Source organism: Balaenoptera ricei, chromosome 15 (genome assembly GCF_028023285.1).
Source record: "Balaenoptera ricei isolate mBalRic1 chromosome 15, mBalRic1.hap2, whole genome shotgun sequence".
In the NCBI taxonomy this organism is placed as follows: Eukaryota; Metazoa; Chordata; class Mammalia; order Artiodactyla; family Balaenopteridae; genus Balaenoptera; species Balaenoptera ricei.
Genome location: NC_082653.1, coordinates 81642591 through 81666176, shown reverse-complemented (window position 1 = coordinate 81666176; position 23586 = coordinate 81642591). Strand labels below are relative to the sequence as shown.

The 23586-nt window shown below is 58.6% G+C and overlaps 1 protein-coding gene across 1 annotated transcript in view; it reads right to left on the bottom strand.

Annotated features, from left to right (window-relative positions):
• Window positions 1–11567: 11567 nt before the first annotated feature.
• MYL10 (myosin light chain 10) overlaps window positions 11568–23586 on the bottom strand; it is a 34470-nt gene continuing 22451 nt past the window's right edge. The window contains exons 4-9 of the mRNA XM_059898717.1: window positions 19860–19952; window positions 19245–19320; window positions 18221–18325; window positions 14479–14557; window positions 11997–12045; window positions 11568–11716 (exon numbers count right to left, since the gene is read on the bottom strand). Coding sequence (XP_059754700.1) covers window positions 11618–11716; window positions 11997–12045; window positions 14479–14557; window positions 18221–18325; window positions 19245–19320; window positions 19860–19952 — 501 coding nt within the window. The 3' untranslated portion in view covers window positions 11568–11617. The remainder of the gene's footprint in view (window positions 11717–11996; window positions 12046–14478; window positions 14558–18220; window positions 18326–19244; window positions 19321–19859; window positions 19953–23586) is intronic.

Sequence of the window (23586 nt, the reverse complement as noted above, 5' to 3'; positions counted from 1 at the left end):
ACAAGTAACTAAAACATATAGTATATGCATTTACCAGATGTGTATGCATTTCTAAGTATTTAACTACTATTTTTCAAAAGATTAACCATTCTACACTATAGAACAGGAGTCCCAAAACTACAGAAAACAGCCAGCTGCCTGTTTTTGTGCAACCCACAAGGAAAGAATGGTTTTTACTTTTTAAAAAAAATTTATTTATTTGTTTATTTTTGGCTGTGTTGGGTCTTTGTTGCTGTGCGTGGGCTTTCTCTAGTCAAGGTGAGTGAGGGCTACTCTTCAATGCAGTGCGTGGGCTTCTCATTGCGGTGGCTTCTCTTTGTTGCGCTCTAGATGTGCGGGCTCAGTAGTTGCGGCATGTGGGCTCAGTAGTTGTGGCTCACGGGCTCTAGAGCGCAGGCTCAGTAGTTGTGGCACACGGGCTTAGTAGCTCCATGGCATGTGGGATCTTCCCAGACCGGGGCTCGAACCCATGTCCCCTGCATTGGCAGGCGGATTCTTAACCACTGCGCCACCAGGGAAGTCCTGGTTTTCACATTTTTTAAGTGGCTGGAAAATAAAAAGAAGGATATGATTCGGTGACTGGTGCATAAAAATTATATGAAATTGAAATTTCGGCACGTAAAGTGTGATTGGAGCACAGGTGTGCGTCATTTGTGTGCGTATGATCCATGGCTGTTTTTGCACAACGGCCAACTTCTGTGGTCGTGGCAGAGACCAAATGGCTGCAGAGTCTAAAAGATCTACTGTCTGGTCCTTTACAGGAAGTTTACCAACCTCTGCTGGAGGACATTAAATGTGCCTCATCATTTTGAACTTCAAACACGGCATCAAAAGATTTGTATGTGTTTCTAAGCATTTATTTCCTTGGTCCACTAAGTATTAAAAAAAAAAAAATTGTGGACTTTTTGGCTTATTTATTTGTTTATTTGAAAGTTTGAAAGTTCGAAGAAATATGAAAATGGTCAAAGAGTGTACAAAAATTTAACAAATTATGGGAGGAATGCTGAGAAAGCATTCGAGGAGAGGTCAAAATGAAACTTTCTGATGATGGGGAGGAATGGAGGATTTTGAAGAAAGGGATTAAAAATTGAAAAGAGGGCCCAGCTGGACAGGGTCACCCACTAAGCATCCAGGCAGACGCCTCCTCCTTCCCCTGCCCCCACCTCCCCCCCACCATCCTGCCCTGGCCAGCGCTCCAGGCCTCATGCCTCTCTCTGGGAGGGGTCACAGCAGCTGTCCCCCTCCTCGTGCCCTGCCTGCCTTCCTGCCCTCCACCGGTGCCCCTGCAGGCTTTTGAGTCAGCCGTGAACCCCGCCCCTACCATAGCTCCCCCTCCACAAAGCCTTCCCCCACCCCCAGGCCAGCATTCACCCCCTCCTCTGTGCTCATCCTTCTAAGATCCCACCTGCCGTATCATACCATTGAGACCCACTTATTGTCCTTCTGCTTCTTGGGCTGGAAGCCCCTCCAGGGCAGATGGCTGGATGCCAGGGGAGGTATCAGAGCCCAGCTGCTGAATGAAGGGTCTCCACAGCCCTTACTGAGCGGTGACGATCAGAAGCCCCAAGGATGCTGAGTGGGCCAAACAGTGTAGGTTTCCGTGATGCGGCACCCCCTCCCCACGCCCAGCCTGTTGGGACCAGGGATGCGGAGGGATCAGGGCCTCCCGACCGGGTGGGCACATTCAGGGTCACGCCTGAGCTGCCCCACCCTTGCCCGGCCTCTGGCAGGGCCTCGGGCCGGGCAGGAGCGGCTGACAGAGCCACCTCCCTTTCACAAGCCAGAAGCTGACAGCCGGGTTCTGGAGAACAAGAAGCCCATTCAGGGCGCAGGGCCAGGCGGGCCTGCTTTCAGGTGCATGATCTCACCTTTTGGAAACGCAGAGGGCCTGCCAGCGGGCCTCGTAAAGCCTTTGATGACCCATGTGCAGGACACAAATCACAGGCCCCCGGGCCTCCGGGGCCTGGCCGGCACTTCACTCCACGGACTCACATGCCAGCCCAGAAAGGGGCACAGATGGGTGGGGCCGCGGGCTGCACAGGCAGGCAGCAGGGTGTCCACACTGACGGCAAGCCCAGGCCCGACTGGGGCCCAGGACCCGCCGAGCACCCGGGCCAGAGGTGGCCCAGGCCCCTAGGCCCTGCTCCCTGGGACCCGGCAGCCCGTCCGCTCCGGTTGGTCGACTTTGACAAAGCTGACTGGTGACACCAGGCAGACACACACCACCACAAACCGGTGGCCATAACACACCGGGCCCAGCTGGGGCTGGAGCTAGAGGGACTTTGGGTCCGGGCTTCGTCCCCTGATGGCCACCAGCTCTCTGAAGGGGAGGGACCAGCCAGGGGGAGCAGCTCACTCCCTCTTGGATGGAGAATTCCCTGGCCGGCAGCTCATGGGAGGCCCGACTGTTCTGTGAGCTCACAGGGCATGGCCCGGGAGCCAAAACTGACCCAGAAGCAATGGAACTCAGATGGCCAAAGAAGCCACTGCCCTCTGTCCTCCTGGCACAATTACTTGGCTCCCCCTGCAAAGACGGGACAGTGGCCTCCGGCTTCTCCGAGTGCCCGCAGGACAGGAGACCAGGACGGGGCACGCACACCTCTCCCTGCGCCCAGCCTCGTGTCCAGCAGTGGCTTCTGTCACGACTTCTGTGGATGGCAACACTGGCCTGCCATCCATTCCCTGGAGGGAAGGCCAGGCCACATTGCCCATGTGGGCCCCCAAGCCCTGGAGGGCAGCTCCCAGTGCCCTCAGGATAAACCTCCAGCTCTGGCTGGAGGCCCAAGGCCCTGCCATCTGACCCTGAGGGCTTCTCTCAGTCTCAGGGCCTGCCTCCTGATCACTCGTGAACTTGGCCATCTGCTGGCCCCCCCGAAGCTCCTCCTGTTCTGGCAATTCAGGCTCATCGGGGCCCAGGTTTCTCCCTCTGGCCCTGGCAGCAAGGGCTCCGTCCTCCAGGCCTCCCAGGACTCTGTGCAGCCCATATGTGGGCGGTTTATGGATACAGCTGCTCTGGAACAGAGACCAGGGGTGAGCTGGCCCTGACTCCCAGCCCCCAGCATGGACCTGGCCAAAGGAGGTGCCCACTGGTGGTTTGCAAAGTGACTGAGGCATTCAGGAAGTCTCTGGTCAGCAAAAGGCAGTCCTGCCACACCCTTACGAGTAGAAAGATGGCGGGCTTGGAGGGCAGGAGGCCCTGGGCATCCTTGGCCATTGGACGGGGGTCTTAGCTTCTCTGAGCCTCAGCTTCCTCATCGGCAGGATGGGAATACTATACGCACCATCTTTTTCATTTTAGCCATTCTGGGGGGTGTGTACCTCACTGACGTTTTAATTTGCGTTTTCCTTATGAGGAATGACGTTGAACACCTCGTCTTTATTTGCCATCTGGATTTTTTTTTTTGTCACCTACCTGGGTTTTTGTAGATTTGGGGTTGTTGTTGTTCCATGATTGAGCTGTAGGATTTTTAAAAAGTGTATTTAGGAGATGAGGTCTTTGTCAGAATCTATTTTCAGTTATCACAGGGCTAAAGAGAGGTTTCAGAGAGATCACACATGAAGCCCCAGGCACAGGGCCTGGCACCCAGGTGTTCAAAAATTGTCAGTTTCTCTCCAGCCTCAGGCACTGCCCATCACCCGCCTCTGAGTCCACCTCTTTGCTTCATCCCCGGGCCGTCTAAAACGCCCCCTCGTCCTAGACCTTCACCATTTCCCTGGTGTCTGCCTCGGGGTCCATGACCTGCCGCATCCCTGAGCAATCTTTGGGCACCCATGTCCTCTGTGCCCACCCCCAGGAAACAGCCCAGAGCCAGGGACTAGACCCCTAGGGCAGGCAATGGGGAGAGCACTGGGCCCAGAGTCCTCAGCCTCAGCCTCTGGGGTTTATTCTGCCACTTCCTGCCTGCATGTCCAAAGGCAAGTCGCTTTTCCTCTCTGGGCCTCAGCCTTCTCATCTGTAAAATGGGCTCTCCTGCCTGCCTGGCCCACCTCCCAGATGGTGGCAGGCCTGAACCTCAGAGTGGGGGTCCAAATGTTGTGGAGACTGTCAAGGGCTAAGTACCAGGTGGCTCAGGCCGAACCCCCCCCAGCACTCGGTGACAGGGAGCTCACCCCCTCACTGGCAGGTCGCATAGAGACAGGCTCCATCCAGGAGGGCCTCTGGATGGTGGCCCAGGGAGTGTCCACGGCCCCTGGTCAGCGCTCCTCTGGGCCAGCTTGATCTATGGTCTCGTCTCCAAGTCTCCCAAACTGGACAGCGGGTTTCTGGGGCCCCCACTTTCCTTTCCATTTTATTTGGTGATGCTCAAGCTGGCCCAGGCCTCCTGCTTCTACAGCAGACTCCTATCTCTGGCAAACACTTCAAGCTTGGAGGTGGGGCAGGAAGCAGAAAAAACAGTAATTACAGAGCTCAGGGGGGCACATCCAGGAAGGGGCATTCCACTCAACGGAGGCCCATGTAGAAAGAGGGAGGCTGGACCGGGATGGCCATCCCAGCAGCCTGAGCCTTGTGGCCCCATCCTTGGCCCTTCCATCCCCCACCGTGGTGGCCAGGAAGCTTGCTCCCCAGTGGAGGTGTTTGGAGGCCTAGGACCATGTCCTTGGCTAATCCAACACCTCGATGGGCCCACTGTGGGAGGAAGGGAAAGGTGGGAGCTTTCGAGCTGGAAGTGGCTGGAGGTATAATGTAACCCCCTTTGCGGACCAGAAAACAAGGGGTCTCAGAGCAGATCACAAACAGATGGTGGCAGGCATTTCCTCCCACCCCCATCATTGTCCTGGGAGACCCCGGATTCCCAAGTGGGTGGTAGGGTTAGGCTATGCAGGGGACCCCGGAGGCCTACAAGAAGAGGAAAACTTCTCCCACCAAAGCTGGAGGAAGGTGTGAGGCGGGCTCGACAGATGAGGTCCCTCCACGGCTGCTTCTCCCTCCACTCAAGGCCCCAGGGCTCAGGCAGCCTCGGCCCTCTCTCCCGGATGCGGGAACCGGGATGAAGTTCCTTTCCCTCTGAACGCCCAGCTCCTCCCCAGTTGCCAGCCTTCTGGTGCCCCAGGGATGCAGGACTGTGGCAGTGTGAGGATGGCTTTGTGGACCAACCATCTCCGGGTACACGTGGACCAGCAGGGCCCCACCTGCTCAGAGCAAGGACATCCCTGGGACCTGAGAACAATGAGGCGCTCACGGTTGCCAGGAGCTGGGTGTCCCTTCCATGCGTCATCTCTGACCCTTGCGCTGAGCCATCCATGAGGACACTGAGGCACCCAGGCCCCACAGCTAGCGAGTGAATAGTGGAGCCAGGACGAGAACCCAGGGCAACCGCAACTCCTGTGCTGGAGTCACTGTGACACAGCACTTGAACCAAGGGTTTCAGCCCAACTACCAAGAGTAACTCTTACCCGCAACCTTGCAAGGCAGCTATGCTGTGTGTCTTAGCCTGTGGTGACAAGTAGGGGATGAGGACCTAGACTGCCTGGGTTCAAATCCCAGCTCTGCCACTTACTGTGCAGCCTAGGGCCAGTGTCTTACCCTCTCTGGTCTCAGTTTCCCCATCTGTAAAAGGGGATAGTAGTAGGCTCTACTTCCCATGGTTGTTGAGGAGTTCTACGTGTGAATGCATGTGAAGCACAGCGCCTGGTACACAGAGGGTGCTCTTAAGTGCTGCTGCTGCCTTTTGCAGGAATCTGGAGGTAAACGAGCTTGCCTTGTCTTCCAGCCAGAAATGGCACTGAGGCAGCCGGGACTCACATGCCAACTTGTCTGCCCTCAAATTGCACTTTTAACCTTGCACCCATGACTGCTTCGAAGATGCAGGCCTCTAAAGGCCTTGGGGAAGCCGGAGCCGGGCCAGGCTCCTCAGCCGTCAATAGATGGCGCTGTGGGGCCATAAGGGCCACCCTCGCAGCCAGAGTGAGAGCTTACACACCAGGCCTTGCAGACTGAGGCCACCACCCAGGGCCAGGCCCTACACCGGGTGCTGCCCTCAGAGGGATGTACCACTCGCCCTGTTTCTCTAATGAGAAATACGAGGGCCCAGAGTGGTTAAGCCATTGGCCTGAGGTCACACAGCCATAAGGCGCTGAGGCTCTCCAACCCCAGATGCTCCAATTGAGATCTTCAGCCCTGTCCTCCTGCCACCCACTCCACCCTCCAAGGGCCCTCTGGAGCTTGATGGGAACCAGGCACCCCCTCTCCACCCCCACCATGGCTGGACAATTCCAATGAAGCTGAGGCCGCCAGCTGTGAAGTCGGAGCTAAGCCCCCGATTAGGGCGGCTCCAGGCCGGCCTGTCCCTCCCGGCCCCACCGCCAGGCCCGCGCCATGGGCTTCCCCAGCCCAGTCCAGCATCCTCGTGGTACCGAGAAGTCTGGGGCCCAGAGACAGAGGGACCAGCTCAGCAAGACACAGCCCGTCTCCTGGATGCCCTCTTCTTGGTCACTAAGGAGCCCCAGGTCCCCCACGATCCGCCACAGGTCCCAAATCACATCTGACAGTCCCCCATCATCACTCAAGAGGCTGCATGCTAACATGCCCCCCGCTCTGTCCCACTGACACACACGCATTAGAGCCCATCACCCCAATAACAGGTCTTGGACAGGAATGTGATCCTGACCATGTTCAGGGGTGTGAACGGAAAGAGGGAAGGAATGTGGTAGGTCTGGAGCTGGGAAGGGGGAGCTCCCTCTGGGCCTTGGCTTCCTCATCTGGTCACCAAGGGTTCTTCTGGCTCAGCCTGCCCTGGGCTCTGTGATTCCGGCTGGACCACAGTGAAGCCACGTGGGTGTTGGGGGAGGGATACCCCACTGTGCACCAGGCAATGAGCTAGGTGCTTTATGCACCCCTATCTTTCTGCCCTGAGGAGCAACTCAGGTTCTAAAAGCCAGAAAGCCCCATCCCTACCGCGTGTTCACCATCTCCGGCTTGCATACCTCCAGTCACGGGTAGTTCACTCCCTACTAAGGAGCCTGTCCCCAGGATGGCTCAGAAAGCCAGAGAGGTCCAAAGGCTGGGTCCCTGTTCCTCCAGACACCTGCCCGGCTCTGCCTTGTGGGACACCTGAGCCAGTTCCACGCTCTGCCCCAGGACAGGGATTTGAAAATAAGTTTTCCCGGATTTCCCTGGTGGCGCAGTGGTTAAGAATCCGCCTGCCAATGCAGGGGACATGGGTTCCAGCCCTGGTCCAGGAAGATCCCCCATGCTGCGGAGCAACTAAGCCCTTGCGCCACAACTACTGAGCCTGTGCTCTAGAGCCCACAAGCCACAACTACTGAAGCCCCCACGCCTAGAGCCCGTGCTCTGCAACAAGAGAAGCCACCGCAATGAGAAGCCCACGCACTGCAACGAAGAGTAGCCCCCGCTCGCCGCAACTAGAGAAAACCCGTGCACAGCAACGAAGACCAAACACAGCCAAAAATTAATAACTACATAAATTTTAAAGAAAATAGGTTTTCCCCACCCTGCGTGCACAGACTCACAGGACACTCCCCAACCTCCCTCATCCCTGATCCTGGCCTCCCCGCCTTCAGCTTCCCTTCACCTTTGTCAAGTGAGACTTGAGGGCTGCATGTGTGAGACAGACAGGAAGAGACGAATAGACACAGATACTTAGGGGTCCCGGGAGGCCCAGATGAACCCTCAGCCAGACTGAAATCTTAGCCCAGCCCAGGGCTCAGCTCACAGAGGGAATGGAGTAGTTTTCCCACCAGACAGGCTCTATGGCTACTGGGGCGTCCCCTCGGAACCTCACTGCTTGCCTTCCCCACCCCTAGGCCTGAAATTCCACCGGGGTGTTTCATTACTGCTCTGAGGTCTAGCGTCCCCGTTCCTGGCTCAGGACACCAGTGGCTCCCCCCAGCCCCCCACCCCTGCCACTTCCTGGCTGTGAAGAGGTGCAGAGTCGCCCCCAGGGTTGCCACGGAGACAGAGTGATGGTGGAGCCGCATCAGGCAGGGTCTCTGCAGCAGCCACGAGGTCCTGGAGGGGCCCCACCCGCCCGCGGTTAGCAGAGCCTCCCGGGGAGATTCCCCGCCCAGCCGGCTCTAAGCCCCGGGGTCCACCCTGGAAAGACCTTCAAAGGACTTGGCCATTCTTGAGTGAGCGCCAGGAGGGAATCTGCTCTCAGGATCAATTTAGCCAGCCACACGGGTGGAAGGAATTTGCCATTTCTCTTAACAGTGACCCCCTCGTGATTTATACGGGGGCCACTGTCCGAAGGCCCCAGTTAACGGATCACAGTGGAAAATGAAAGGTCCAGACCCAGGCGTCTCACTGGGCTAATTACCCTCAATAAGACCCAGCTGGCTGGGGGAGCTGGCGGGACCAGGGCAGGGCAGGATCCCTGCACGCAGCTCCCTGGGGACTCGGAGACCTGCCATGGCCTCGCCTGGGCTTGCTGCCCGTCACCTTCCAGGGCGCGCTGGGGCCACCAAGCATTCCAGGAGAGCCAGCCTGGCCAGCTTACGAGACAGGTCACCTTCGGGGATGGCCACGGCCTCAGGGTTTGCTGCTGCCGAGGAGCTGGAAATCCCTGGGACCCAGACAACCACAGGGTCCCATTCTGCCTATGCGGAGACTAAGGCCCAGACAGACAGGCAGGTCCCATGGAGCCTCGGGCATGGCTTTGGCCTGGGTGCAGGCCCTGACCTCAGCCTCTGGCCCGTGGTGTCTTCCTGGAGGCCCAGACCTCAGTGCTGGCCACAGAAGCCCCCTCCAGTGGCCTCATGCACCTCAAGATCAGCTTTCTGGGCCTCCTGGAGTTGGTTAAATGTTTCCCAAGAGTCTGTTTTGTGCCAGGTCCAGTGAGGGTTGCTAGGGGTAGAGTGATGGGCAAAATCCAACCTGATCCCAGGCTTACAGCTCTCTGGGGAAGACCAACATCATGTACATCTCCCCAGCAAAAGTACTTGGTGCCATGAAAGTACACAGAAGGGGATTTGACCTATTCCAGGCCTCAGGGACAGGGCATGTGACATGGAGCTGAGAGCAGAAAGCTGAGTAGGGGTAACTGGGCACTTATCCAATGGGAGAGTGGGAGAGTGGGTGGGAGAGTGTCCTAGGCAGCAGGAGCAGCATATGCAAAGGCCCTGTGGCAGGAGGGAATGTAGGGCACTCAAGGAGCTGAATGAGGCTGTGCAGGGAAGCACGGAGCCATAAAGATGGTGGTAAAGGGGCAGGTGGGCAGGTGGGGGAGGCCACAAGTAGTTCTTGTACCTTTAAAAAGGTGATTCCAGATATGATGACTCAGGAGGGAGGAGTCAATTTCTCTCTGGCTTTCAGGAGCCTCAGCCCCCACCCCTGGAAGGGGCAGCTCTGTGGACCACCCCAGCTGCCTGGACCAGAGGAGGACCCAGAGGAACCCATCTAGGGGTCGTGGAGTGCCAACCCAGGTGTCCCTCGGGAACTAGACAGAGAGTCATGGAGACTGAAGGCAGCTGGTGGTAGGCCCAGGTCAGGGGCAGCCAAGACCACCAATGAGCCCCAGCTGGAAGGGGAGGGGCCCTGAGCAAGCAATGCTGTGAAAAACGCCAAGAGAAGCAGAGGCCAGGGCCTTGGAGCCACCAATAGCCTCACGACTGGTCCCCCACTCCCCTCCCGCCTTCTTTGCCCTAGGCCACTGGAGCCTCCTGTCCCTGTGGGTCCCCCACCCAGAGCCCAGGTGGGTGTTATAGGCGCTACTGATTGCGTCTGGTTCCTGGAACAGAGTGGGTGTAAGTGGACAGCTGTCTGAAGGGCGGAGGAATGAATGAGCAAAGGAAAGGCTCCCAGTCTCCCCTCCTGAGCTGCATGGAGCGCCTCCGGCCTTCCCCACTGGCCACCCCGTGTCCTCGTGGAGCCGGGCCGATGCAGGGCCAGCAGGCCTGGTGTCACGGAGTAGGGCAGCCCGGAGCTGCCAGACGGGGGAGCAGGTAGCCATGGCTCCCACTCCCTCCAAAAGCTTGGCTCTGGCCTGGTTCCTGGGGACACAAACAGGTCTGACGAGTTCCTCGGCAGCTGAGTCCTTGATTTCCAGGAAAGCTAAACTCTTCGAGAGCAGAGAGCAAGGCCTGGGAGGAGGGAGGGATCTTTTGGAATATTCCTCTTCCTCTGCCTCGGGCCTTCCCCAGCCCTGCTCCGCAGATCTTACCCCTTGTGTCCTGAGCCTGGGAGCCCCAGGCGGATGGGGACGCCTCTCTCCCCACCTCCCCCAGAGGGAACATGGAGTGCAGGAGGGCAAGGGACAAGGAAAGGGACCTCCTCACTGTGACCCCCAATTCAGTCCCCGCCCCCATGTCCCAGTGCAGGGTGTAGCAGTGTGGGCTAGAGCTTGTGGGCACAGGCTCGGAGCCGTGCTGCCTGGGTTCCACCCCCAGCTCTGCCACTGACCTCGTCACCTACCTGGCTTTCGTTTGCTGTTTTGGTTATCTTTCCTTTATTGATGTATAGGATTTTTTTTTTAAACCCTTGCTTCCATGGACCTTACATCCTTTTTTTTTTTTTTTAATTTATTTATTATTTATTTTTGCTTTGTTGCTGCACACAGGCTTTCTCTAGTTGTGGCGAGCCAGGGCTACTCTTCGTTGTGGTGCACAGGTTTCTCATTGTGGTGGCTTCTCTTGTTGCAGAGCACGGGGTCTAGGCGCGTGGGCTTCAGTAGTTGTGGCACACGGGGCTCAGTAGTTGTGGCTCTAGGGCTCTAGCGCGCAGGCTCAGTAGTGGAGGCGGACGGGCTTAGTTGCTCCGCGGCATGTGGGATCTTCCCGGACCAGGGCTCGAACCTGTGTCCCCTGCACTGGCAGGCGGATTCTTAACCACTGCGCCACCAGGGAAGTCCTGTGTGTAGGATTTTTTTTAAAGTATATTCGGGATTTAAGATCTTTGTCAATATCTATTGTTGCCAATATCTTCTCCAGCCTGGGCTTGCCTTTTCACGCCCTTCATGGTGTCTTTTGCTGAGTGGAAGTTTTCAATTTGAAGTCCAGTTTCTGCCCTTTTGTTATATGGTTGGTGCTATGCGTGCCCTGTTCAAGAAATCTTTGCCTCTTCCTTAAACATCCCTTGAATCCACCCTCCCCGCCCCCTCGCCCCACCGCCTTTTTTGCCTCTGTCTGGCTTCTAGCTGCCAGGTCTCTCCTGGCCCGCTCCCACCTCCTCCCCACTGTGTCCCCACCCCAGTTCTTGTCTCCCTCACTGCATGATCTTTCAGCCCGGGGACAGGGCTGGCTCATCTCCACATCCCTGGGACTGGCACCAGGGCTGGCACGCACTAGGTGCTCAATAAAAGCTTCATAAATGAAGGCAGTGTCCCGTGCCCCAGCTGGGGATCATTAAAACTGTCAATTAGTTCTAAACACCAGCTCATCAGGAACATTTGAGCAAAGCCAGGAAGTAAAAACTTTGGAAAAACCAACAACATAGGAATGTTTAGCTTTCTCCCCAACCGGAGCATTAATCACAAAACCTCAGACCTTGGTACATTATTTATTCTTACTTTGCCCCTGACCCACAGGCCAGGGAGCTTTTTCCTTGCACACACACATGTTGGCTGCAGGGACTCAACGGCCGCCCCTCTCCCCCACCCCCGGCCCTGTGTTTGCTGCCTCTGAATGTGTGTATGGAGTGGGGGTGGGCGTCGGTGGTCCCCTTTTAGTCCTTCTCTTCGCCATGCGTGATGACGTAACACAGGTTCCTATAGTCCAGATTGCCACACACATCTGGCGGGAAAGCAGCAAACATCTGCTTGATCTGGGGAAAGAGCCGGGAGTCAGCCTCAACCAGGGCCGAGGTGGGGGCCAGAGCCAGGGGTCACCCAAGGGCATTAGGCAGAATGTCGCTCCCCTCTTTGGAGAGGGAGGCATCAGGGTGGAGGCCACAGAGGCCAGGCCAGCAGGCCAGGATCCCACCCATCCTTGTTCCCATCCTAGGAGTCAAGGGGGACATCATCTCAGCGGATCACTAAAGAAGGAGCACTTCCCAGGAAGATGCTTGTCAGCGCTGGGCCAGGCCCTGAAAAGCCGGCACTCACCTCCTCCTCACTGAAGCGGTCTGCCTGCGTCATGAGCTTCTCTTTGATGCTGTTCAAGGGAGAGAAAGGGTCACATTCAGGGTAAGGGCCACTCTATGTGGACACGTGGATCCTGGGGCTGATGGCCCAGGAGGACACCAACCAGGGCTGGCCCTACAGCCCCCAGATGGCTGTGTGGCCTCGGGCGGCCACTTCAGCTCTCAGCCTCCATTGTAATGTGGACTCCCCTCTTCACATCAGACGGGGACCCAATGAAATGAGCTTGGGACCCCGACATGACTGTGGGGGCCACTCTGATGTCCCATCGTGCACTAATAATCAACCTCTAGGTCGCTGAGGGGAGCCTCTTCGCCCTGGTTCTAGACGCACTGCTTCTTCAGCTTATGATTTTTGCTGACATCTGTAAGGTGCTTCGGAGCGTGCAAGGTGCTTGCACTCAGCCAAGGGGCAGGAAGGCTACCCAGGTCCGTGTCCTCCTGCGCCTGCCCAGGTCTCCTTTGCTCCTCACAGCCCTGGGAGGTGAGTACTATTATCCCCCTTTTACAGAGAGGGAAACTGAGGCTCGGGAGGGGTACTGATGTGCAGCGGCAGGGTGGGGCCTGTCCCCCTGGGTGGTCCAGAAGAGCAGCTGCCCACAGGGGCCAGAGCTGCCCGGGGCCTGCAGGAATGGCCAGAGGTGGGGCATTTGAGGCTGTGGGGGGGGGGGGATTGGTGCCCCCAGGAGCTCAGAGGGCTCCACAGAGCTCTCAGGGCGTGCAGAGGGCAGGGGTGGGACCAGAGGGCTGAGCAGAGCCCTGAGCACGCATGTGCCCTGTGGCGCCGGCAGCCGCCGCCCTGCTCCGGACCGACGCACATTTTCCACTATTTATGTTACTACCGGACAGTCACAGTTTCCGTCTCTCCACGCTGGGGACTTTTCACAGACTCTCTTTCAACCAGAGCTTCCTCTGTGGCCTGCCTGGCAGGCAGCCATGTCTTTCAGATCCCGTAGCCTGGGGAGGGCGCCTGCGGTTCCCAAACTGGGTCTCCAAAGGGTTCCTCCCAGCCCTGACTTTGCTCTAGTGGGAGGGAAGGTGGGTGGCAGTAGAGGGGTGGGTTCAGGCCACCCTGGGGGGTTCCCCCAGTGCCTCCCTAGGTCTCCAAGATGGGGGTGGGAACCCGGACTCTGAGGGAGGGGTGAAGGAGAGGGCTGCAGCCTGAAGAAACCCTCGGGAACCTCGGGAACCCCTCCCCGACCCCTGAGGAGAGTGTGACTCAAAACCCTGGGGGGTGAGGGGCTGTAAGAACGTCTGAGAGACAAGATAGACCCTCCTCTCTTCCTCCCTGCCCCGCTGCCCGCTCCCACCCCACCTCCATCACGTGCTGTGCTAATATTGAATAGAAAGCAAAATCAGCCTCCAGCCGAGGCCTCAAGCCTCACAGTAATTGGTCATGAAGCCTGTGACTAAGGAAGAAATCTTGCCCGCCCAGGGTCACCCACAGGCCCAGGGAGGCCTTGGAGGCCCGGAAGGGACAGCTCAGAGGTCGGCTCAGAAGTCGGCTCAGCGTCTCAGCCCCCGGACAGGCTGCCTCGGCCCGGCCCGCCCCGGCCCGCGAGTCTCAGCTGTCTGCCCTGTGCTCTCCCCGGGCTGAGACTCCCAGGCATAGCAGGCATTAGCGCTCCCTCCGTCGGTGACGCCAGCCCAGTGGCGGCCGGACAGCTGCCCACGGCCACCTCACTCTCTCTGCAGCCCCAGCTGAGCTGGTTCCTTCCCATGGCTCCGCCTCCATGCCCACATCCACTCGGGCCCTGGCTAACATCTGGCCCAGTCCTCTTCCCAACACCCTGGATCCCATTGGTGCTGGCCTCTTGTATTTCACTCACCCATCCACTCGCCTCCATCCCGATGGCCAAGACCCTTGTGGCGGCTGCAACCCTCTCTTCTCCTCCTCCAGGCTGGCCTCCATGTTGCCCCTGCCTAACTGCTTCTTAGGCTTTCCCATGCCCCCAGGGCAGACTCAAGGTCCAGGGCTACCCCACACAGGCCCTGCTTTCCTCTCTGTGCTGCCTGCACCGCCCCCCGCCCACCCCACCCCACCCCACCCCACCCCAGCCTCCCCTCCCACCCCCAGCCACAGCCCATTCCTCCTCACCAACCCCAAACATGCCCTCTCTGCTCCAGCCAGGGCGATCCTTAGTCTTCCTTCAGGGCCCACCTCTACCCCCACCCGTTCCTCCCTCGCTACTGGGAAGCCCTCGCCTGCGGACCCCATGTTCCCCATACACATCCACACAGATGGGGACACCGAGGCCCAGAGAGGGGAAGGGACATCTAGTAATGGCTGAACTGGGCAGGGTAGCGGCCTCCTGCCTCCTGTCTGGAAGCTGCCTGAGATGCCTGAGTTCCAGGCAGGACAGGAGACCGGGCTGCGACCCACCCTGACCCGACCGCAGTCCATCTATCACCTGAGACTCTGGGGAGAGAAGGCAGAGGAGACTTACAAATCAGCCTTGACAAAACCTTTCCCTTCAGTGTCGAAAACCTTGAAGGCGTGGAGAATGGTCTCCTCTGGGTCCGTACCTAGAAGCAGCACACACAGGCAGGGGGAGCGTCAGGATGAAGAGGCCAGGCAGCGGCTGGGGGTGGGGCAGGTCCCGTGGCCCCTACAGAGGCCAAGGACTCAGGGAGCTTCCTCCCCAGCTTTAGTCCACAGTGAGGCCAGAGAAGGGATGTTTCAGAGAAACAAGGAACAGTAATAATAGCCAAGGGCTCTGCATATAGTAACAATCAGCCTGCACAGATGCACCTGGAAAGGCCTACTAGGCGTTTACTATGTGCTTAACCCTCCTGCCCATTGGTCCCATTTCACAGATGAAGAAACTGAGGCTCAGAGAGGTTAAGTGACTTGTCCAAGTTCTCACAACTGATGCTATGTGATTCGGCTATGGATGGAGGAGAAAGAGCTTTTACTTGGGGGCTGGAGGTGGGGACTCTGGCATTGGAGGAGTCTGAGAGGTTGTCCAGGCCAGAGGCCGGGCAGGTGGGTCCACAGGTTTGTGGGAGTGAGGGTGGGGGGACGGGAGAGGCAGAGTGCATCCAGAGCGGTTCTGGTTTTATCACTTTTATAGTGTGGGCTTTGGCGAAAGATGTCATTAGAAGAAATGGTTCTACTAACACAATGGGATTAAATACCCAGCCCCCTGCTGGTACAGATGGGGAAACTGAGGCCCAGAGAGAGGAAGGGTCTCACCCAAGGTCTCAGGGACTGTGTGAATGACAGCAGGTGGCCTGGTGACCCTTACCTGGTGCTCTTCCCCCCATCACACTGCCCTCCCTTCTCACCGTGGAACCAGGGGATGTCCCCTTCCTTCTTAAGGCTCAGCTGTGTCATTGGTGAAATGGAGACAAGGGCGGGGTTTGCTGCCCGCCTCCCAGGATCAGTTAAGATAAAGGGTCATTAATGGTAAAGGTCTTGACCAACATTATCACGGCCACAGACACATCTGAGTGCTCTGTGCCAAGTCCATCCTGCAGCTTCGGCACTGTACCCTGTGGGACTCCAGCACACCCCTTGTGGTAGGTCCTGATGCGCCAGTTTGTCAAAGAGGAAACTCAGGCTCAGAGAGGCTCTGTTACTTGCCTGAGGTCTCCAGCTATAAGGGGAGGAAGGGTTTGAAGCCAACTCCTTGAACCTCCAGAGCCCCCTTCTTGTTCTGCCACGCTGTGCTCCTGTTTCTCAGACTGGGTCAGGGCCAGCTGTGTCCCCCCTATCAGACTGGGTCAGGGTCATCTGTGTCTCCCCCATCAGACTGGGTCAGGGCCAGCTGTGTCCCCACAATCAGGATCATCCAGGACAGGATGAAGTCTGAGTCGCTCAACATTTCTGAGACTGGCCCTGAGTGACTGGGCCGGGCTCGGTGCTGGCCTTGCCAGCCTCGGAGCTCCTAGAGGCAGAGCCGTGGGCTTCCTCTAGGTAGGGTGGCAGGGAGCCAGTGTGCCCAGGCCAGAGGCTCAGTCCAGGGTCCGTCACAGCCTGGCCTTGCAGGAGGAGAAGGGGTGGCCTCGGGATTATGGTTGGGGCGCGGCTGTGCAGTCTCTGCCTCCCAGGGTCTCCGGAGAGACCTCCGTGCCGGGGCAGCCTGACTCCAGCCTGCCTTCCTCAGGACAGGCTGCACGTGGACCAGCTGCCCTGGGTTCCGGCCCCGTGGCTGGACATTTACCGCACCCGGTCCTCCCCTCTCTCCTCCCAGAATGGGCCTCTGCTCTGCAGACGGCAAACCTCATCAAATGGGCTGCAGAGAGACTGCTTCCCCTCATTGCTGTTGGGAACCTCATGACAGTGTCCTTGTCCCAATTAGAGGGACGAGGTGGTGCCTGCCCAGCCCCCCGGCTCCTGTCCCCATCCCAGGCTCAGCCAAGTTTGCATGACAGGCTCAGCTGGAGCTCCAGCCCCGGAACCCCTGCGAAAATGAGAAAAAGCTGCAGCCCTGGGTCAGAGCTCTTAGCTCAGCTGCGGACGGACACGAGCTCCAGGACTTGCTTTAAAGTCGTGGCTGGAGTCACGCATGTCTTTGCCTGGGAGTGTACCCCTGCCCTGCCCCCTGGACTTCTGCGCTCTTCAAGGAGGTGGCCATGGTCCCAGGAATAACCCCGAACGGCTGCCCAGAGGTGGGCCTGAGGGCACTTCTCTGTCAGCTGGAAAACACCAGGCTGTCGTGGGTTTAGTGGTGGCCCCCAAAAGATATACCCAGGTCCTCATCCCCAGGACCTGGAAATGTCACTTGGCAAAAGGGCCTCCGTAGATGTAAGGAAAGGCTCTTGAGATGGAGTGATGATCATCCTGGCTTATCCGGGTGGGCCCTAAATCCAATAACAAGTGTCCTTACAAAAGTGAGGCAGAGGGAGACAGAAGAGGAGGGGGCAGTACGACCACAGAGGCAGAGATGGGAGCAAAGCAGCCACCAGAAGCCGGAAAAGGTCAAGATCGGGTTCTCCCCGGAGCCTCTCAGGGAGCCTGGCCTGACAGATTCCGGATTTCTGGATTCCAGAACTGAGAGAATACAATGCTGGTTTTTTTGAGCCGTCAAGTTCGTGGTCATCTGTTACAGCAGCCTCAGGAAACTAACACAAACCCCATTTTACAGACAAAAAAACTGAGGTGCAGGGCTTCTCTGGTGGCGCAGTGGTTGAGAATCTGCCTGCCAATGCAGGGGACACGGGTTCGAGTCCTGGTCTGGGAGGATCCCACATGCCGCGGAGCAACTGGGCCCGTGAGCCACAATTGCTGAGCCTGCGCATCTGGAGCCTGTGCTCCGCAACAGGAGAGGCCGCGATAGTGAGAGGCCCACGCACCGCGATGAAGAGTGGCCCCCGCTTGCCACAACTGGAGAAAGCCCTCGCACGGAAACGAAGACCCAACACAGCCATGAATAAATTTTTAAAAAAACAAAAAAACTGAGGTGCAAAGAGCAGATAAGCCTTGCTCAAGGTCACCCTGGGGGTCAGTGGGAGACCAGGTCTTAAGCCCAGCTGTAGCCGCGGCGCCAGGGGAGGGTATCAGGCAGGGGCCGCCTGAGCATGGGATGACGATGAGACCCACCCCGCAAGGGCAGCCGCAGCCCAGGCTGGCCCTTCCTTCTGACCACGGAACCCCAGCCCGGTCTGATGCTGCGTCTCAGGGGAGTGCAGTGGTTAGAGCCAGCGTCGGGGTTACAGTTCCATCCCTGCCACTTCGATGCTGGGACACCTGGAGCAGGTGTGGTGACCCGTCTGAGCCTGGGTCTCCTCACTCACGTATGAGGCCCCTGATCCTCTCCCTGGAGGAGAAGCCCATCCTGTACTGGGGTTGGCCACAGAAGTTTCCAGAACCCCCTCCCCCATACCACCTTCTCCTGTCAGCAGCGGGTGGTAAGGCAGAACAGGCAAGATGAGCCCAGGGCTAGGAAGGTGGGGCTGTGGCTGGGGCATCATCCTGATGGTGGGCAAAGGGCTTTCTCGCAAACTGTCCCGCTGGGCGCCTCACAGCCCTGCAAACTGGGGGTCATTACATTCACCCCACTCTGTGATATAGAGGTGGAAGCTGAGGCAGGGTCTGGTGTGTGTGCCCCGGGGGCTGGTGTCTGGGGCTGCACCATGCTCCTAGCTGTGGCGTGCATCGGTGGGGGGTACGTCAGCACACAGGGCCCTGCCTACCCACACCCCCTCGCCCATCCCCTCCCCAGGGCCTCCTGGGGCCTCAATCACCTTTCAGCTTCTCCCCAAACATGGTCAGGAAGACGGTGAAGTTGATGGGCGCAGGGGCCTCCTTCACCATGGCCTCCAGCTCCTCGTTCTTTACATTGATGCGGCCTGGGGGAGACACCCAGGAGTACAAGGAGGGTCAGAGGTGACCCTGCCTGCAGGCAACCCAAGAGAGCAGAGCTCGGGACCACGGAGCATCCTGCAGAATCCCCCAGCCCTACCGTCTCACCCGCCCCCCCACTCAGCCCTAAGACCCTGCCCACCTGCTGGGGGACCTCAGGACGGAGGCACATTCAGCCGTGGCCAGCACTGGGCTGCCCCCAGCCTCACCACCCCCCTGCCACCACCTCAGCCTCCCTGGAAAGGAGAGCAAGTTGGTGGTTATCCCCATTTTACAGATGAGGAAACTGAGACCCAAAGAAGCTGAAGCTGAGGCACACAGGGGTGGAAGACCTGGGCCTCAGGGCTCAGGTGCCCCGGGAGGGATGCACTGGCTGCCAGGAGACGGGGACTCGGGTTCCTCACGGTCCCAGTGGACATCCAGATCTCTGGGAGCTTAAGGCTCAGTCCGGAAGTGAGTTGGTTACGCCCCTGTCCCCCAACCCCAGCGTCCCCATCCAGGCTTAAGGCCCATCCCTGGGCCCTCAGAGAAGGCAAAAGCCTCGCCGGGCAGCTGAAGACCGCCCGGTAACCCGAGTCCCGCCCCTGGATATCTCCAGCCTCTTCCCCACCCCCTGTGTCTCCCCTGCTCTGCTGACCCCTCCCCCTCCCACTCCCGGCCTTTGCACGGGCCACTACTGCCCCTGAAATGCCCCCCTCCCTCCCCTGGCCAGTCCTCCTCTAACACCTGGGAGTCTCCCCTGACCTGCCAGGTGGTAGCCGCCCCTCCTCGGCACCCCCAGAGAACACCAGCCCCTCACACCCCCTGCGCCAACAGCCCTGGCCTGCCCCCAGCTGCCCACTCTTTCTGGATGGCCAGGGCTCGGCTCGCCCCCAGTCCCCAAGCCTCCGGCTGCTGGTCACCCACCCAGGGCAGCAAAGGTGTCCCTCAGATCCTCCTTGTCGATGAAGCCATCCCGGTTCTGGTCCATGATGGTGAAAGCCTGGCAGAGACACGGGCACTGAGCAGCCGCCCGCCCACCTGCCCAAGCCCAGGCCCCCTCCCCAGAGAGATCCCCCCTCCCTGCAAGGGGCTGTCCTCCCAACCACTGTTGCCTGGGCAACCTCAATACAGGCCCTCTGGCCACCCGGTCACCCAGCTCAGCATGACACCAGCATGAGAGTGATGGTTAACCTGCCCTGGGCTCCTACTGTGCGCCAGCACGTGCTGGGGCTTCGTGCCCATCCCTCATATCATGCTCCCAGCAACCCCGTTTTACAGAGAGTGAAACTGAGGCTTGGAGAGAGGAAGGGCTTGCCCTAGGTCACACAGCAAGCAAAGGCTCAGGGAGAGAGGGGTAGGGGCTGCCCGAGGACAGCTCGTCACATCTCCAGAGTCTAAGCTATAGCATGGCAGCCTCTAAGGATAGTGATGTCACCACCCCCCAGGGACGGAGGGCTGACCCCACGCCTTGCCGGCTCCCTAAGGGCTTTCGGTGCATTCCTGTAACCCTCCCAACGGCCCTGGGGGAGGCTGACCAACCTCTTTAAACTCCTGGATCTGGGACTGATCGAACATGGAGAAGACGTTGGAGCTGGCTCCACCCTCTGCTCTTTTCCGGGCTCTTCTGGGTGTCTGTGAGGTTCCGGGCGAGGCCTTACAGAAGCCCCTTCCTGGGGAGGTCCCCCGTTCGCCCCACCCACCCCTCAGGGCTCATCTCCTGAACCACACCGCCCGCCCCCACGGACCCCAGCAGACAGACCAGGCTCCTCATGAAGCCTGGCAGAGAAGCAGGGCGTTTCCCTGCTTCTTCTTCCCAGCAAGAAGCCAACAGAGCGCCTACCCCGCGGGGCTACCTGCTGCTTCCCCGACAGGCCCCTGACTCCAGAATGCAGGAGGTCAGAGCCCAGGATGCGGAGCAGAGAGGGGCGTCTTTTCTAGCACCAGCCGCCACGTGGGGGCCCTCCTCTCCTGCCACCCTCCCCGGTGTTCAGGGTAACACCCAGATCCCTTAGCCCTGCGAGGTCTGTCCCTTGTCCCTCTCCCAGAGCATCCGCCTCCCCCCGCCCCGCGACCTGGGTCCCCCCCCACTTGCTTTGAGCTTCCTTCTCTCCCAACGTTTGCTCCTGCCATTCCCACTACCTGGGACACCCTCCCTGCCTTCCATTGGGATGAATCCTCATCCTTCAGGCTCAACTCCTCCGCCTCCTCCTCTGAGAAGCCTTCCCTGACTAACCCTGACCCAAGGCCAACTTAGAGCTCCCCCATCCCCTCTGCCCCTCCCCACCAGTCTTGGGTTTCCACACCCTGTAGCACGTAGCACACTGTCCTGCCGTATCTCCCTGTGTCTGTCCCACCTCTGGGCTCCCCTCCCCCACCCAGGGCCTGGCTCCGATCAGGGATTGGTTTGGAAATAGCTGCCCAGAGCTCAGGGCATATCTCAGGGCAGCAGGCAGAGCAGGTGACCACCCACGTGGAGGGTCTCTGGCCAGACTTCCTGCCTCCGTGTGTTTCTTTCCGGATGTCATGGTGCCTGAGAGTCGTCCACTACTGGGCATTTGCTGAAAGCTCTCTGTTCCCAAACCCCTCCATGGGACCTTTCTCTCAGCAGCCGTCACTAAGGTCTCCATGTGCAAGGAGCCCCAGGCTTGGCTTGTGATGGGGGAAAAGGACAGCCGGGACTTCACAAAGGAGGAGGTGGAAGGGGACCCCCCCCACAGACGTGGGCGTCCCCACACCCAGCTCGGGCCTCCATCTCAGCCCCTTCCACCCTCTGTGCCCAGCCCCTGTCTACCCCACCCCAGAACCCAGGCTTCCCCGGCGCCCCCGTGCCCGCCCCCAGCGCCTCTGTGGTCTCCCCTCCCCCCGGCTCACTCCTGTCCGCCAGCCCAATGTCCCCACCCCCGCACTTGCCCCCAACTCCCCTGGGTTCCTGGGCTCACTTCAGGAGCCGCAGTGCCCGGCTGACTTATGATTAGCTTTTACTGGGTCCTTTGTCTCCACTAATCCTTTGAAAGGGGGCTGGCAGGGCGGCCAGGACGTTATGATGCTGTAAAACCCCTGTAATATTTATAAATCCCTTCAGACATCATAAAGAAAAGAACCTCCCTGTGGAATACATCTCACATAATTACATATACATTTCCTTCTGGTTAATAAAAAGCAATCACTTCCGTCTGTGGGATATGCTGTCCTTTCTCTCCTTAGACCTGCCCTCGGCCACGGCATCCCCCATCCTTGTCTCGCCCCAGCCTTTCAAGTCCATCTGGGGGAAACGTCACCCTACTGTGTGACAGACCCTGTTCTAGAACCTTGCAAGGAGGGAAGGGGTTGTTTTCTCCTACTGCACAGGCAAACCTGAGGCCCAGGGCCCTGACCGGGCTTCTGATCTCCTAGCCAGGACCCTTTCCAGCCCAGCTGTCTTGGAAATTCCATTTTATAATGTGCCTCTAAAAAATAAAACTCCGCTGAAGGGAACATCTCAGGGCAGAAGGGCGTCACCCAGACCTGAGTTCTCATCCTGGCTTTGCTATCACAGCCTCTGTGATGTTAGGAAAATCAGTTTTCTGCCCTGAGCCTCATTTATAAAACCGAGATAACGTCTCCCTCAAAGCATCCGGACATGTATTAGGTACCTGCTGACCTCCAGCCAGGCCCTGTGCCCAATCCCAGGGACCTAGAGCTGAATCAGGCCTGGTCCTTGTCCCCAAGGAGCTCACAGTCCGGCTGGGAGACAGACAATCAGTAGAGGGTGATGGAGGGAGGGAAGATGTTGAGAACACAGAGGAGCCTCTGTACCGCTGGGGTACTCACGGCAGACCTCCTGGAGGAGGTGGCTTCTGAGCTGAGGCTTGACAGAGTTCTCAGGCCAGGAGGGACTGATGAGGGTGAGTGAGACAGGGGCATGAAAGAACAGCACCATTGAGAGCCTGCAGGGAGACCCGAGGGGCTGGAGCACAGGGGCAAGGGGAAGGTGGCAGGGCAGGCCCCACATGGCCTGAAGGACCCCGCAGCAAGGCCAGCAGCCCCCATGCCAGGCTCCATAGGACCCAGGCTGTCCTGGAATAGTGACCCCGGCCCCCATAGGAAACATGCTCTCTTAGTGAGATCAGAGCCCCACTTTTCCCTGAAACCTCCAAGCCTGGCCCACTCTGTCCCCCTCCACCCTCCTCTTCCTCGCCCCCCGCCCCAGCTTTCACCTCGGCAGCCCCCACCGAGTCTAGGAAGGTAGAGACCCAAATCAGGCCCCACAAGGATGGACTGGCCGGGTGCAGGGATGACATCAAGGGTGAAGAAAAGGTCAGGACAGGCACAACATCAGGTCAAGGTCAAGGATGTCAGTGAGAGAGACAAGGTCAAGGTCAGGGTGAGTTCAGGCAATGAGGTAAAGGTCAGTATCACAAATGAAGTCAAGGTCACAGGATGAGGTCAAGGTCAGGAGGCGGGGCAGCACCAGCCTACCATGGTCTGGATGGCTCCCTCGAGCTGCAGCAGGGCTGGGGGAGCTCGCTGACAGCTCTTTAAATAGTGCTCCAGGTCCGGACAACAGTTTGGAAGGTGACAAAGGACAGGAAGGGGGCCTCCCTGCCAGGCACCTGTCAGGGGCCATTGAGAGTGGGTGGAGTTGTGGGATCCAGAGACCGTCCAAACCACAAGGATCTCCACCAGTGCGGGGCCAACAAGATCTCTGCAGCCAAGGGACAAAGGCCCAGGAAGGGGCTCCTGGCTGAGGACACACGGTAAGTTGAGGCCTGGAGCCAACTGGGAAGACTTGGCCTTGGGCCATGCAAGTTCAGGAGAGCTCCCAAGGCAAGGCCACCCATGCCAGCTGGGGAAACTCAGGGCTGCACCGTGGCCTGACCCCTCGAGCTGTGTGACTCTCGGTGGGACACCATCCTCCAGAAGGCTCGGTCCTCTCATATGAAAAGCGGGGAGCACGTGACTCTGTCTGGTCAGCCCATGGGGAGGGTTTCTGCATCAGCCTGGCCCGCAGGGACCCCTCAACCAGTAGGACTACTGCCACCATTACCCACCCCAGCCTGGGCCCCCTCAGGGCATTGAAAATAGTCCAGGGAGTTGAAAGAGCAAAGAGACAAACAAGAAAAAGGGAGGTGACTCTGATGAAGGAGAATTGAGAAATCACATGCCCATCCACTCTGGCCACACATGTATTGGGACGTAGCCCGTCCCCACCAGGCCTGGGCCAGCCCAAGAATTCTCCAGTTCATGTGACAAGCCGAGCCTGCACCTGCCCCTGGCAGGGGCCCCG